The following is a 16,406-nucleotide window of genomic DNA, read 5'->3' as shown; positions in this document are numbered from 1 at the left end:
TTTACAAGCAGCCATGGAGGTGCTTTGGGAGTACTGATGGAGACAGGTTAATTCTCCTCTTCTTCTGTTTCTCCCCTGATAAGAACTTTACCCTCTGAGACAGCTGTTAGCTCTGCTGGGTAACTAAGGTGCATGGAAGTTATCTATGTTGCCATTTTTGTTCCGACGAGGTTAATAGTAGGTGGTGGCGGCGGCGGCAGTGGCAGCAATTTCAATCAGGAAAACAACACGGGGGGGGGGAATTTAAAAAACAAAAAACTGCTCTGTGCTGCTGCCCCAGCATTCAGGTGCTCCCATGGTGACTTTTAAGATTCTTTTTTTTTTTAATGTGGTGAAATGTAATCATAGATCTCACATATAGCTTGACCCTGAAAATGAAGTTAGCTTCAAACTGGCAGAATATTTGGCTAGTTTTAGAGGCCATCTCCTAGCTAGCTAATACATGCCTTATATATGTGAATTTCTCACTGATATTGTTCTGGAAGTCACATGGAATGCTGCTGGGCGGACGCAGTCCATTGGTTCAAAATTAACCTGCCATATTACAGCCCAATCCTGAGCTGCCCAGGGGGCCCAGGCTACCGCTGCTGTGGGAGGTGCCTCCGGAGAAGGGGACTTTCATCCCCTTCCCCCGAATAAGGTAAGTAGCCCCGTAATGGGGCTATTCACTTTATCGCCGACCACAAGGTCGATGGTAAGGGAGAGGTGCTCCACAGCTCGGCAGTCCAGGAGACCACCGAGCCGTGGAAGTTGGGTGACTGCCCTTGCTAGCCCAGCACCGGCCGGCGCTGGGCTAGCACCAGCGCGAGCCTGGCGGTGAGGCTCGCGAACGTGCCTTATGGCATGTTTGTGACAGTGCCCAGTGGCATGGAGCCGTGCCGCCAAACATAGGATTGGGCCCTAAGTTGTTACAGTGCAGGCTACGTTCATACATGGCAGTATTCCAAGATGGCAGTACTTATGTCCTACTCAGTTCTGATGGGAGATGGTGTGTTGACTCAAAAACATGGAGGAGACCAGATTTATAGTAGTTCACACTAGATTTCAGTCTTGTAAAGTCAGTGTCTATCATTTTTTTTAGTGTCATGCATGTTTTTGATACATTTAAGTCCACAACATCCCTTTTGCTTTCCTCTGCTTTGCAGTTTAAGTGCAATCAGCTACCATAGTATTTGAGGGCAGCATCTACAGTATATGGTTTCTGGCAGAGTTTGAAGACTTACCTATTTGGCCTCACCTTTGTAGAGGGAGGCACTCGTTAGGGTCCCCTTATACACTTTTATGCTGCTGACATTTTATGCTTTTATGCTGCTTCTATTTTAATTGCTCTTTCATTAGTGTCTTTTAAATTGTTGTAATGTTTTCATGGTTTTATTTTAACAATTGATTTTAATATTTTATCTTTATGTGTTTTGTCCACTGTACACCGCTTTGGGTTTTTAGAAAACCCAAATATATACATCTAGTAAATATAAACCCAAGTATAAATTTATCGATCTATAAACCCAAGTATATAGATATAGAAATAAATAAAAATTAGTACTTCTTCATTCCAGAAACACTTTAACAATTGCATAGCTTCATACTATGGATAGAACATTATTTTGAGAGGCAGTATTTTCTTCCAGAACCTTGTGTAGCACAAACTCAAAACTTCTGTGGTGGATTCACATTTTGTCCTCTGAGCAGCAACACACAGTTCACTAAATGTTCCTTGGATCCAGCTACCAAATGACCTTTTCGGTGATCATCCTTTTTCTCTTTTTGATTTGTTCTGGGGAAATTACAAGCACCTGGTATTTGGTTTCCAGAAAGGATACACATTGAATTGACCTTTTGGTACCGTTGGATGGGGAGGGGGTGGAAATACAGAATGGTGAAGGACAAGCACACACTTTATTTTAAGTGTGTCTTAGCTGCAGCCTTTTGGATTATGCCTTGTTTAAATAAACCTTTATATCATTTTGTGTAAAGCCAGCACTCAAAGTACATGAAGCTCTTCTCATGCCTCCCTTGTGGCAAACAGTAGTACACACACCAGATAATGCTTCTTTCACCCCCATTTCCTTGCCCAGACGATATTTTTAAAGACATAGAGAAGGAATCTGCCAAGTTGATCCAGTCTTGTTATTTCTAAACATTATATTACTTCTCAAAGTAACATGGTGAGTATTAATCTTGCTTTAAAACTGGCACCAAAGGGAAATAATTTTATGTAGTGTCTTTGCTGGGATAATTTTTTGAGATTTGTAACACCAATAGTTATGAGATCAGGTATCTGAAAGAGGGAGCAGCAGTTGTTTTGCCTGGTTGGACCTCAGCCTGCTAAATCATCAGCACAAGACTGAGTGGATGCCTTGGAAGGGAAATAGAATAAAGTGTGCACAGCTGCTACTAATCCTGCCCCCCTCCCAGGCCCAGTCAGCCCACCCCCACCCTGTAAACCCCAGCCCTCCTTCCACTGCTTAGCCTTTCCACCTGTGCAAACTCCTACGGTGTCACAACATGCTTTGAGGCATGCTTGCAGCAGTTTGCACTGGTGGAGCACAGAGTACAGAGTAGTGCTATTAAATCTGGTTTGTAACATTTTTTAAAGCAGTTCTTAAACAAACATTTAATTGTATAAATAGGCAAAACATTTCATACTGCAAATATAGAGTAAATGCAGTAATCAGAAATGGTGGCAAGATGTGGAGGACATTTTTGAAGAAATGGGTGATAACAGATCTCTGCATAAACTTCTCTACCAAGGGGTAGAGAATATCCTATCTCCCCCACTCACATGTTTAGTGATACCCTTTCCACATAGCACAATATGCAAATACAATGATATTTCTTACAAGTGCAATTCTGTACACACTGACCTGGGAATAAGTTCTGTTGAGCCTAATGGGGCTTACTTATGGGTAGACATGCATAGACTGGTGTGTTAGCTTGGTAGAATAACCTGGTTTGTCTCCTGCAGAACAAATATAAATAAAAATGTATCTAGGATGTGGATACATTTGTTCTCCATTTGTTCAATAGCCAATTAACAAGAAATAATTTTGCATATTGGCATTGCACATTTTTAAAAGTCCATGTTCACAGGTTAAATAAACATAGAATTATCTGCTTTTGAACAAAACCTTCTCTCAAATATCACAACACTCTACGAATCAGTCCCATCAGAAGCTACTACTACATATTTCACAGCATCCCATGATATAACCATCTCTGAAAATATTTGTTGATGTTCAACCAAGGGAAGACAGACTGAAAAACCGATGGTATCCCAACAAAACCTAGTAGAAGAGCTACTTTCACTTGCTTTTTTCTATGATGAGAGGTTAGAACCTGAAATATTTGTGAAGTTACTTTGAATCTCTAGTAGTAGTAAATGAAGATGAGCTGTTTTAAAATAAGCCCTTTTCACCTATAAAGTGGGAAGTGGAATTGGTGTGTAATTGAATCAGGCACTCATTGAGTCAGAAATTGGTAGTTTTTGGAAAGTGTTCGAAAATTACATATCATAGTTTCTGAAGTAGTAAGAACTTGACAGTAGTTTTCTGACACTGTTATAAGCATCTTTACACTGGTGACAATGTTTAATTATACAATTTCAGGCATGTACTGTGACAGATGTAACATGCGTTAATTACCATCCAGCAGAGACAGGGTATAGGTTCTGCAAAACTCAGAAAATCTGTAATTAAGTATTCTTACCACTACATTAGGATTTACTGAGATTTCCTGTGAAAATTCAGTGTGTTAGTAGTTGGACAAAATGTCTGCAGAGGCCAATAACAGGGCTGAGTTATTCACCCGAACAAGAGCTAATTTGTATTTTTCAGGTAGCATATAATGTTTAGTTAAGCTCCAGATATATGAGCTACCTCACACAACTATTCTGCTTGTTTTTATTCCATCTGGATCTAACCTTGTGCCAAAGAGTCCTCTGAATAATTCTCTACAACAGTGTTTTTTCAAACTGTGGGTTGGGACTCTCTAGGTGGGTTGCTAGCCAAATTCAGGTGCGTCCCCATTCATTTCAGTGTGTATTTTATTTTTAATATATTAGACTTGATGCTACCTTGGTATGTGACTGCATTTGGGAAACTGTTACAGATCTGTACTTTCCACAGCCTACTATGTGTATACTTTTAACAATGACAGTCAATGGGGCTTACTCCCAGGTAAGTGCGGATAGGATTGCAGCCTTTGGAATGCTTGGGGAATTTTTTAAAAACAGACCAGCGTCTGGTTAGGAGGAGTTTTCTTTATTTTAAATACATTTTTAAGCTTATACATTGTAAACTTTTAATTACTTAACTACTAAATTTAATTATTTAATTACTTAACTTATTTGATTTTGCCATATGGGAGGGTGTTAAAAATTTTCCCATTTGATGATGTCACTTCTGACCATGACATCACTTCCATGTTAATGACATCAGTTCCGAAGGGCCCTGAAACATTCCGTATTCTAAAAAGTGGGCTCTGGTGCTAAAAGTTTGAGAACCACTGCTTTACAAATGCAAGCAGGCTATTTCCCCTCCAAAAAGCAGTCGTACTATATTGCATGCGATATTTGGTCTGAAATCCCAATTTACACTTGCACAGAGTATACTGAGGCACAACTGTGCATATATGCATATGAGTCAAGATATTTACCTCAGTGTCTTCTGCAGAGATCCTGGGTGATAGTGTGCAAAGAGAGAGTGCATTTCTTCATTTTCCCTTTGGAAAAGATTCAGGGCTGGTAATTGCCATGTAAGAGAGATGGGAAGAATGCAGACATCTGTTTGCAACTGACCAAATGATTTTCGGCACGGTTCCTCTGGAGCTGTTCCACGTAGTAACAACTTCCATAAGAAATTTGTTCATATCAACATGGACATCTTTCTCCCTATTTTCACACATCAAACTATTGTAGCATTCTCAAAGCTGATTTTGTGACATGTGGAATTATATCTGCCTTGATGAACATGGGGTGGCTGTGAAGTTGTGTGAATGTGACTTCTCCTAATTTGACCAGTTGCTCATACTTCATCACACTGGTCCGGTATTTCCCAGAATACATGCTTTTGTTGCATTTTAGTTGAATCCAAGCTTTGTGCTAGTTTTGTGACATCAATGTCTCTTTTTCTTCCTGTTCCAACATTCATTGTATGCTTTAGTTAAATATGCTAGGGCCCTTGAAATAGTTTCTTGGTGTGGATATAAGGTGATGTATAAAATAATCAATTCAGTTTTCATTGCCCTCCTTTGTCCTTTCTCAAATTTCCAGATTCTTATTTTTTTTAATTACTCTAATCTCATTAATTAAGGCACTCTGTACAGTTGGAATTTCCTTTTTGAAAAGACTTGTCCCACAAAATGTAGTACTGAGTTGGTGGCCTTTTTCTTCATACAAAGTGTATGGCAAACCACTAAAGCCTCTCTGTTTCACAGTTCAAACTCCCCGTCTTTCTCCCCGCTCAAAATTGAATGCAAACAGAAGGGTCCAAGCATTTTTCTACTGTCTGTGTGGTCAGCAGAGTTTCTTGGTTTTTGATTCTTTTTAAAAATCTAGATTCTGTTTCTAAAAGCTACAATAAGTAGAGTGCGCTATACAGATGCACTAGCAGTTGCCAAGTGTAATGGAACATCTAAGCTACAAAACAACAGAGTGATTGAGAATGTTAATTTGATAGAATTTGGTGAATGATTGAACAGAATTGCAGGGTGGAAAACCTCTTGCAGTGTGAGATTTAATGTACATCATCACTTAGAGTTTACACTAATGATCCCTTTGGAAGGCGATGTAGAAAGAAAAGTGGTTTTTTCAACTTTCATCTTTTCAGTGTTGCTTAGCAGATGCCACACAGAGTTCACAAAAATCTCACACCTTATTAAAAAAAGAAAATATCACTTACAGTGCAATCCAACTTGTGTTTTCTCAGAAATGTTCCATTGCATTCAGTGGAGCTGACTCCCAGGAGTGTGTGCATAAGAATGCGGCCTTTGGGCCCGATCTTATCCAGCTTTCCAGCACTGGTGCAGCTGCAGTGCTGCTCCAAAGCAGAGGAACAAATGTTCCCTTGTGAGGCCTCCATAACTAGCCTCCCACGACAGGATCAGGACATACCACATTGGTATGACTACACCAGGGCTGGAAAGTTGGATAGTATTTGGTCCTTAGAGAGGTCAACTATTGTTTCCATGTAGTTCAAGTAGGAATAGCCATTTAGAGCCCAATCCTGTGGTTGGTGGCATGGCTCTGTGCCGCTGAGCACAGTGGCAAACGTGCCGTAACGCACGTTCACAGGGCTCACCGCTGGGCTCCCGCCCATGCTAGCCCAGTGCCGGTTGGTGCTGGGCTAGTGTGGTGTGGTCCCCCAGGTACTGCAGTTCGGGCTGCGGAACGGTAAGCAGGGGCAGGGACGGGGCGGGAGGAGGCGTTCTGGGGAGGGGGGAGGCCAATGGGGGGCAGAGAGAGGGCGGAGGGAGGCGTGCCAGGGGGTTGGCAGGAGGCATGTTGGAGGACGGGCGGGAGGAGGATCACTCCACAGGATCCAGGGCGCTCATGGAGGGGCTGCTTATCTTACTTGGGGGAAGGGGAGGAACGTCCCCTACTCCTGAGGCAAATTCTGCGGTAGCACAGGAGGCGCTGGATTCAGCAGCAGCCCTTCTTGGTGCTGCTGAGCTTGGGCACCCCGAACAGCTCAGGATTGGGCTGCCCATCTATAGTTCTGATGATGTGGCCATATATAATCTGCATTGCAGCTAGTGCCAAATACTTATTCACCTGAAACCTCTGTTTGCAGCAAAAGTTTGCCTCTGTAAAATGCTGATATTTGGAGTGATCACTCACAATCGTAAGCTACCTAGTTTCTGTCTTACTTTGAGTTTCTCAAGTTTAGTCAATATTAGCTAGGCTGTCTCTGAGTGTCATCAAGCCTCATCTTCTTGGGGCTGATTTTGACTGTTTGAGAATGGAATAAGCACAACATGTAAGGCATTAGCATTAAACCATCTGTTTTGGGAGATTCATACTCTTCTCTTTGTGCAGTCAGTACAAGAAAACATGTCACTAACCATTATCGTAAGTGTTAAGGGATCTATCATTTGGAACTTGTCTGTCTTTGAGGTGTGTTGTCAGTGTGCTAACCTATTAAAGTATTAATGGAAAGTTTCAAAAACAAAGTTACAACAACAACAACAACAACAACTCGGTATTTGTATACTGCCTTTCTGGTCATCTGATTACTCCTCTGACTTTATTCAAGGCGGTTTACATAGGCAGGCGTTTCTAAATCCCTCAAGGGGATTTTTACAATCATAGAGGTTCTCTCTTTCAACAACTATTTCAGAATGGATCTTCCTGGTTTGGTCTCACTTCTGGCCTCCAGTTCTCCCACGCAGGCTGGCAAGCAGCTCCAACTCTCACATGGAGGGCAACCAAGACGCTTCTTTCTTACACCAAGAGCAGGTGGAATCACTCAGCTCGGCTTGTCAGCTGCTTCAAGGTCTCGCCATTCTCAGCTTCTCAGCCATTCAGGGAGCTGCCAGTGTCCTCGAACTGGTGACCTTCTGATGTTTTTTTCCTGTTCAAGTTCCAAGAATGGATAATTAAGGCAAATCACAGATAAGAGACATGAAAATCCTTTTCAAATAATATGTGATCCACCAATATATGCATGTGTGTCTACGAAATAGTGGTTGGTCTAACTCTTCCTCTGACCTTCTTATCTAGAGTCCCTTATCAACTCAGAGAGATCTCTCTGTGCACATATTTGGGGGGAGGCTCTTTTAGAAAGATTGTGTCCGTTTATAGATTTTGCCAACATTTTGCTATGTCTGTGGTTTCTGCCTGCATGTATTGAATGGGTGAAGATTGAAAAAGCTGTAATTTCTGGTGCTTAATAAGAATATCATATTAAGGCATTGATTTGAATTTTTGGAAGTAAGAGGTGGGGCAACCCAAAATGCCACCTGGAATTGCCTCATGTCCACTGCTGCTGCCTCTGTGCAAAAAGGAAAAAAGTTCCTTGCTTTTCCCTGGCATGGTTTCTTCAAACGCAGAAATTCAAGACTTCTGGTGTGATTTTGTCAGGATATTGAGGCACAACCAGGAGAAAGCATGGCAAGGCCTGAAAGCCTGGGGCTTGTATCTAGATGTAAGCCCAAGACTAAAGCAAGGCAAAAGGAAAGTATACCATGTGACCCTGGACTGACCAATGGTGACTGGAGAAATGTGCTGAGTCACAGTGACTTTGCAGCCCCAATGCAAATCAATGGGAAAGGGGCTGGGGCATCCTGGGAGGATGATGAGGTAGTGGGGATGAGGTCATCCCTTATCCGATTGGTCAGGGGAGGTATAAAAGGGAGGCTACCAGAGCCTACCCTTGTGGGTCGTCATAAGGAGTTTGGAAGAACGTGAATCTGTGTTGGAGTATCGAAAGAACTGGGCTTGCTGTTACGCTACTGGTGAGACTGGCTACTTGTATTGTTTATAAATACAACTTGGTGGTGGACATCTGCCTGGCTCGTGTTTTCATTCCATCTCACTGCTATCTTGGGTCATTTCGGGTGCCAGCATTTCGCTGCACTACAATCTCTGCGGGCTCTGCACGTCGCATAGCCCCAACAGATTTAAAGAAACTACATGATTAAAGGAGCTCCTTCTTTAGTTCCGCCCCTGTAAATCAGACTGGAAGTCCTGCAATTCTATGTTTGAAAAACCTTGCAAAGAGAAAGGTTAAGAGGTTTTTTGTGTGTGTGCACTGAGGCAGCAGTGGCAGACACGAAGCAGATTATTGGCCACTATGGTCTGGAGGGATGCAAGCAAACTTGAAGGCACCCTGAATGCACTGCCCCCTTGCCCCCTGCAATCTGCTGCTGATGTAACCTGCATCACCTAGCCCCCTGGATGAGCCACCCTTGAGTAAAAACTGTGGTCTTCAAACTCAAACTGCTTATTCTAAAGTACACTCACTGAAGCCACCAGGAATGCTGTGGTATGTGTTGTCAAATCCAGCTGCACAAATGCATGTGTATCCACATTCAGGTCATTCATAAATGCATGAATATCCACATTCAGGTTTTTTGAGCTAATGCTTCTGAAGGATGATGTCTATTTCTCAGGAAATTGTTTAAAATTAGTTTGAATCATTGTGAGTTTGCCTATCCATAGTCATAGTTTGGGAATCAATGTAAAATATGTCCAGTAATCACTTAGTCTGAGTGATCTGATTTCAAAAACATTTTGAATGAGCTCATGCAACTGCTTGTGAGCCAAGAAGTTTCACTGAATGCCTCTAGCATGCAGTGGGTCACTGTAATATAGCAATAATTTATCTTATTATGGTAAATTCAGAACTTACTTTCTTAAATTTCAAGTATCCCAAATAAATTTTGGCAAGCAGAGATAAAACAGAAAATTGTACTGTGTTACCTGACTGAGGGCCATATCGTATCCAAATTTCCAGCACTGAGGTAGCTGTACCAGTGGGGTGTGCATAGCATCCTGCTGTGTGTGTGTGGGGGGGGCAGTCATGGAAGCTTCCTCAAGGTATGGAAATGTTTGTTCTCTTACCTCGGGGCTGCATTGAGGCTGCCCCAGTGCTGGAAAGTTGGATAGGATTGAGCCCTGAGTATTCTGAGAGTGGTTAGTGTCGTTTGTGCACTGTCCAATGAACGCTCAAGTCAACAGATATGGGAGAATGGGCCACTTTATTAACAAAGTTACAGAAATGTAGAGGAAGAGATGGTGAGACCTGCAGCTCACATGGCAGCAAAGCACCTGTAGTGCACAGGCTGGATCATCGAGAAGCATCAGAAACGAATCTGGCTCCTGGGCCAGGCGTACACCTGACCCAAAGCCTTGCCTCTGTTCAGGCTGATCAGTTTATCCCTGTCAACCCTGTGAGAGGTTGAGGCAGCCAGACTGCGCAGGGCCTCTTTGTCTGCTGAGCCTTTGAGGCAGCCCCCTACAGTCCCAACCAGAGACACCTGTCCAGGCCCTTATGCCACTGAGCCCCTCAGGACCAGAAGTGGGTTTAGCCCTGCCTTTGCTGCCCCCAAAGTGCACACCAATGGCCATGCTCATGCCTTCTAACACATACTACCTTTAAACATAAAGTGACCAAAGGTTAGTTGAGCTAGAGAGAAAAGTCTCCCCGACCCCCAAGAGTCTAGGGTAGGCAAAAAAACTGCCCACTAATGACCAACCTTGGTGGACAGAAAAATTCCTACTTGGTCCCAATAGGTGACCAGTAAAAAACTCAGACTGCTCCAGAGATGGGTGGGTGTCAGTAAGTTGGCACATTCACATGCAAAGAGGAAACTGGGGGTGCCTTAAGACCCCTCAGGCCCCACCTAGCTCCAGCTTCTTATCAATCCCCCATAGCAGGGGGGGAATCTTGTGTCCTTGGTACGGGCCAAACAACCCCGATCACAGGGCTTACCCATGCACGATCAGCATTGTATACCGTATATACAAACAAGAGAGAAAAAACTTGAGAATTTATCTGAAAATCGTGGTAATGTATTTTTTTATCATGTTCTCTCTATAGTTCTAGACTTGTCTTCAGAATGTTTATATTGTGTATGTTAAATTAATGAATGCACATTGGAAACAAAAGAACTATATGTGTGAATCTACAAAACAAGGAAAGTACCTCAGGATTTACATCATATGGGGTACGTATGAAGCCCTGTAGACTATGTCTGATCCACCAGATATAATGACTTCAAGCTTGGTATTGTATAAATTTTGTGTAGTCCAGCAGTTCCCGAACTTTTAAACTCTGCGATCCACCTCATCCTCCACAGTGAGTCAAGACACAATGCTCTTTGTCATACTGCAAAACATTACTGGTAGCCTCTGGAGTTGTTCTGCCAGATTCCCACTCCAAGCCTCACTTAGGGAACTTATGCCCACTTTAAGCTAATTAGCTCCCCTTTCGTTCCCCAACAATGGCCCCAGTTCTCTACAGCAGCAGTGCTAGACTCCACCACCAGGGTAGCTTGCCTGTTTAAACTGCAGGGACCCAGTTGCTAAGGCAGCAGTCCTTCCCAGTATAGCAGCACACCTCAGCTCTCCAGCTCTCCTCAGCCTGTTCGAGTATTCCTTTAGTCAGTCCCTTAATCACAAAGTCAGTCAGAGTATCCAGGGCAAAGTCAATAAGCCAAGTCACAGTCTGAGGTCAGATTCCAGGTAAGTCAGTCAAATCAGTCAGAGTATCCAAGTCAAAGTCAATAAGCCAAGTCACAGTCCGAGGTCAGATTCCAAAGTCAATAAGCCAAGTCAGTCAGTCTCCTCTCCTACCTGCACTCCTTCTACACCCCACCAACCCTTCCTTCCTCAGGTGCTCCTTATATCCCTGAGGGCCCTATTGCCTTCAAGTGGCTGCAGCTGTGCAGCACACTTTGCTGGATGCCCAGGCTTTATTCTTAAAGGGGCCACTGCTGATACCACATCTACCTCCTAGCCAGATCTTCTGCGATTCCAATACAGGAGTCCGCTTCTGGGTTGCCCCAGGCCTGCAACCCACTCCAGTGGTCTCTGTGGGCCCCAGAATCCTGGCAGAAGCAAGCTAGAAGTTGCGGGTAGAAACTGAAAATCACTTCCAGTTGCTTCTGCAGGGCATTCTGGGGCCTGTGGAAGCCAGTAGAGTGGGTCACAGGCCTGGGGTGACCCAGAGACTCGCAGTAATACTTTGTGGCACAATAGTGACCCACAGTTTGGGAAATGCTGGTCTAGTCCTGTAATACACTCACAGGACTCCTCCTCTCTAAGGGCCCAATCCTATGGGCCTCTAGTGTTGGCACTGAGCTCCAGTGCCAGTGATAGGTGTTGCAAATGTGCTAAAAGGCACATTTGTGACACCCAGAGAGGAGTGAGTGCTAGCACCAGCCCACTACTAGATGGACGCTTTCTGGAGCCTGGTAAGAGCTCTGGGCAGAGGTGAGGGCCTGGGGGCTTGGGGGAAGGCATTCTGAGGAAGGGGAGGGTAGGGCATGGAGAAACCGGGATAGGAGGGAGTGGGATCGGCAGAGTCATGCTCCACTGTACCCTATCCTCCATGTCTGGCTACAAAACCCAACATGGAAGTTCTCAAGTTTGTGCCTGCGAAATAGCCGATGCAGACTTGAGGAGCTCAATTGTAGGGCTTGGGGATTTCCCTAAGGGAAGGGAACGAATGTCCTCTTCCCCCAAGGAGACCTTCGGCAGCCCAGCAGTGCTGCTGGATGCAGCGATTGCCATTTTGCTAAACCCAGTGCCACTGCCGGGGATAGAATTGGACTGCCCATATCCAAAATAGCTTTAGCTTAAACTGTTGAGCTAATCTGAGTCCCCTAACCTAATTCTTTGTCCATTCTAATACAAAGTCTTTATAGACTTTCTATAGATGATAGAAATGTAATTATAGTTTAAATATGTGGAGTCACTCCAGATCTAGGAACCTCTACTGGGAGATGATCCGACCTGCAAACCTGACATTTCACCATACAGGGCAGTTGTGCAAAGAGTTGAAGGCTCCTGGCTCTTCCCCTGCTATCCACTGACATTGTATTCATTCTAGATGCCATGATAACCCATTCATTGTAATAAGCAAAGGACCACACTTAACTGGAGGCCTAATTTGAGTTCAATATTTAATATTAGTTGCACAGCTCCAGAGAAACCAGATTTGTAGTATCTGGTGTTGCTCATAATTTTTATTCATTGTGGGTTAATGAGAATTATTGTTAGAGACTAAGGAAAAATATATATCTTAACTTGGGAGTGTTGATCCTGGTACATTGCTGTGGCTATTGTATGCTTTTTAAGTAACGAGCATAGGAGAGGTCTTCAGGTTCCTCAGTTACATTGGCACCAGCTCTCTAACGCTCAGACATTATTCTTCATGTTTAAGTAATCAGAGAAGAGACTGCATATAAACTGCAGACACTGCCACTAATAACTCCATCTGGCTTCAGTACAAATGCGTAGGGAATTTGAAGGCTGAGAAGACTTGTTCTTGGCACAGGTTCATTCAGTTTGCTCCTTTATCAATGAGATCAGACTTCAAAAATCTTTTGACACCATTTCTTCATGTGTTCTGGGTTTTAGAGAAATGTCTTAGGGTTTGTTTACTTGTGTGGGTTTGTGACTTGCCTGGAGTGAAGAGGGGAAAAAGTACCATTCCTGTTCCACCCTTTGATAACATACATCTTTGGCAATAACACAGCATGACAGTTCCTGTTTTTAGATGAAAATCCTATGCACAGTGTAGAGATTACTGTTGAACTACTTTTTGTTGAAAATTGGTATATAAATAATTAGTAGTAATAATAAATTTCTTTTTTAAATCTATCCAGGAGTGATTAACAGCCCAATCCTATCCACACTTTCCTGGGAGTAAGCCCCATTGACTCTAATGGGACCTACTTCTGCTTAAACATGCATAGGATTGGGTTCTGTGTTGAGTAAATTTGATTCCTTGTGTTGGCAGTGCAGGCAGTTACCAATGATGCAGGTTTAGTATGATTGCAAAACTGAGATAGGAAAAAATAGAGTCTGGGTTAAAGTAGTTGGAAGGCACGAAAAAGAAAGCATTGCTCCCTGAGCAAGATTGAGTATGAGCTATATTCAAGCTATCAGTACTTGCTGCAAACCAGTTTGATTTGCCATGAAATCTCATCAGCATTGTGGAGAGCTAGTGGGAGGAGGGATTGTTTACATTGTTAGCCAGTAGGACATAAGAAGAGCCTTGTTGGATCAGGCCAAGGGCCCATCTGGTATGCCTCTGGGAGCACTCAAGACAACATGATACCTGTATGCTTTTGCCACTCCTGTGCATTTGGCATTCAGACTACCTCTAAAACCCCAAGGTTGCATGTAATCATCCTGGCTTGTAACCTGTAACCATAAATCCGTCCAATCCAATACATCTGTTGAAAGGCATATAGGCCAGATGCAATCACCACATCCTGTGGCAAGGTGTTCCACAGATTAATAGTGCACTGGGTAAAGAAATGTTTCCTTTTGTATGCTCTCACCCCTCCCCCCACCAGTCAATTTTAGTGGATGTACCCTGGTTGTGGTATTGCTACCCCTGCTACCCCTGCTATAGTTAGCTACCCCTGCTAACTGGGTAAGAGGCACTTTCTTCAAGTGGGTGCTCCTCTTTTTAGCAGGGGAAGAGTAACTGGCCCGCCTCACCCCAGCAGTGTCTTTTCTAGTGGCTATCCACTGGTGTTCTTTTGCATGTTTATAGATTGTGAGCCCTTTTGGGACAGGGAACAATTAGTTATTTGATTTTTCTCTGTGAACCACTTTGTAAACTTTTTTGTTGAAAAGCAGTAGATAATGTTAATAAAATAATAATAATAATATTGTGCAAGAGGGAAAGAAACTTGCTGCTATCCGCTCTATCCATCCCATATATATAGGACCCAGACCAGCCCATGTAAAATCATTGCATGCTCATTCACTTCCCATAGTTTTCTTGCCATATACCGAGTTGGCAGTAAAAACAAAAAACAAAAAAGCACCCCAGAAACTCTTCTAGTTTTATTATTATTTTCTCAGAATTGAAGATCACATTACTTCACATAAGGTACCAAAATTTTGCCCATGAACCTCCTTTGGAATACGCTATTTGGTGACTGCACACAGGATCAATTGTTAGGTGAAAATCTACGATTAACTATTGTATTTTAAATGTATTTCTTGTTCCCTCCATCAGCAACTTATGCGGGAACGACAGCAGATGGCCAGCCGTCCTTTCGCTTCTGTGGACGTAGCCCTGGAACTGGGAGCTGAGCAAACAGACTTTCTGCGAGGGCCATTAGAGGTAGGAACTGTGGTGCTGATGTGGGACTGTTGCCATTTGCATATTTATATTGCTTGTCTCAACTGCATCTGCTCCTGAAACCAAGAAGAGTGTGATTACCTCGAGCTGACAAGTTGCAGCTACATATGTTGTACCATTTTTGAGGCCCATCCTTTCAATAGCATGACATGAGCAGTAACAAAAGCCACTGGAGAATCTATTAGCTTAGGCTGGAATGACAATCTGCTCACCTGGCAGCCCTTTCTTGGTAGATAAGAGCTGAAGGAGTTTAAGAGGCATGTATTAAACATGTCTTTAGTCCTCTGAGTACACAGTGCCCCCTAGTTAACAGATCACATCGATCTTAATTAACTGAGATTGCTCTTTAGAATGAGCTTTGCATTGCATTATTCTGGTTGTATTTGTGAAGTTTTGAGAGTACTGTCTACAGCGTATGTTGTCGTTTGTGACTAATGGCTACATTCCGACATTTTTATTGTAAAGGCAGCACTCTGAAAGAGAAATTATAATATGCAAAACAATGTAACACTGTATTGGAATAGTGTAATAATGCATGAAATAGATTCTAGAAGAGTCACCTAAAAATAAAAAGAAAATTGCAAGTTGAGGGTGATAATGACTAATCTAACTAGGGGCTGGCTTTTTATTCACTCACATTCGTGTATTTCTGTACTTTTATTTACAATATTTTGCTTATGATCGTTAATCTAATCTTTTTTTAGGGCCAAAGTGACAGCTCTGAAATTCTCCTAAATTGCAATTTAGCTTTTATTGTTTCCAGTTGCTACTGCAGTTTTCTCTTAAGGTTCTACCTGGAAATAACAGAACCCAGTACCTTTTCCTCATGATTAGAAAAACCCAAGCATATTTTTTTTAGTCTTGTAGCTAAAATTGAAACAAAAATTTTATAATCCGTGTTTAACAGCAATGTACGTGCCTTCCATATATGATATCTTCATCTAACCATCCTTTTGGTGCAAATTACTTGAGCATGGAGCATGAGAATAGAACTGGATGGGGATATGAGTCATGCACACAGACCTCTTGGTCCCAGTTATGGCTTTGTTGTATACCTCTTTGTGAACACCAAGGGGGCGGACAGAAAAAAGACAAGGCTCTGTTGAGTTCTATGGCAATCCCTCCACATGATGGTGCTGTGCCTGCACTAGCATGGATCATGTCCCCACATTTCATCTTCAGTGCTGCAAATGTTGGCCGAGTACAGCAAATAAATGATCTCCAAAGACTCAAAATAATAAGTACAACATTTTAAAAGGTCACAATGTACCCCGTAGTGTGAGCTTAGCTTGGGATTGATGATTCAATCCCACAAGCAGGTATCTGTGGGAAACACAAGCAGGTATCTGTGACACTTGCGCAGTCACAACTGATGTGTTTGGGAGAAGGAGGGAAATAGTTTTGTTTTTTTTAATCAACAAAATATTTTGTTCCATTTTGAGTCCTGAGGAAGTGTGAATTTCTCACAATAAAAGTGCTGCCTTGGAGAAAGAAACTTAGCATTGAGTGTTGATTGCACTATGAAAGAAACGCTTGGAAAAGCCCCTCAGGCACCGATCTAGGGTATTCACGCTGTATACC

General features: G+C 42.8%; 1 protein-coding gene across 2 annotated transcripts in view; it reads left to right on the top strand.

Annotated features, from left to right (window-relative positions):
- ATRNL1 (attractin like 1) overlaps nt 1-16,406 on the top strand; it is a 702,039-nt gene that overhangs the window by 479,519 nt on the left and 206,114 nt on the right. For both annotated transcript variants that reach the window (XR_010794071.1, XM_066619507.1), the window contains exon 27: nt 14,700-14,807. Coding sequence is in view for 1 of the 2 variants with exons in the window: in XM_066619507.1 (XP_066475604.1) it covers nt 14,700-14,807 (108 nt within the window). In the remaining variant the exon portion in view is untranslated. The remainder of the gene's footprint in view (nt 1-14,699; nt 14,808-16,406) is intronic.

This window comes from Tiliqua scincoides, chromosome 3, assembly GCF_035046505.1.
Source record: "Tiliqua scincoides isolate rTilSci1 chromosome 3, rTilSci1.hap2, whole genome shotgun sequence".
NCBI lineage: Eukaryota > Metazoa > Chordata > Lepidosauria > Squamata > Scincidae > Tiliqua > Tiliqua scincoides.
The sequence above is the reverse complement of the archived record's forward strand: the minus strand, read 5'-3'. Positions and strand labels throughout refer to the sequence as shown.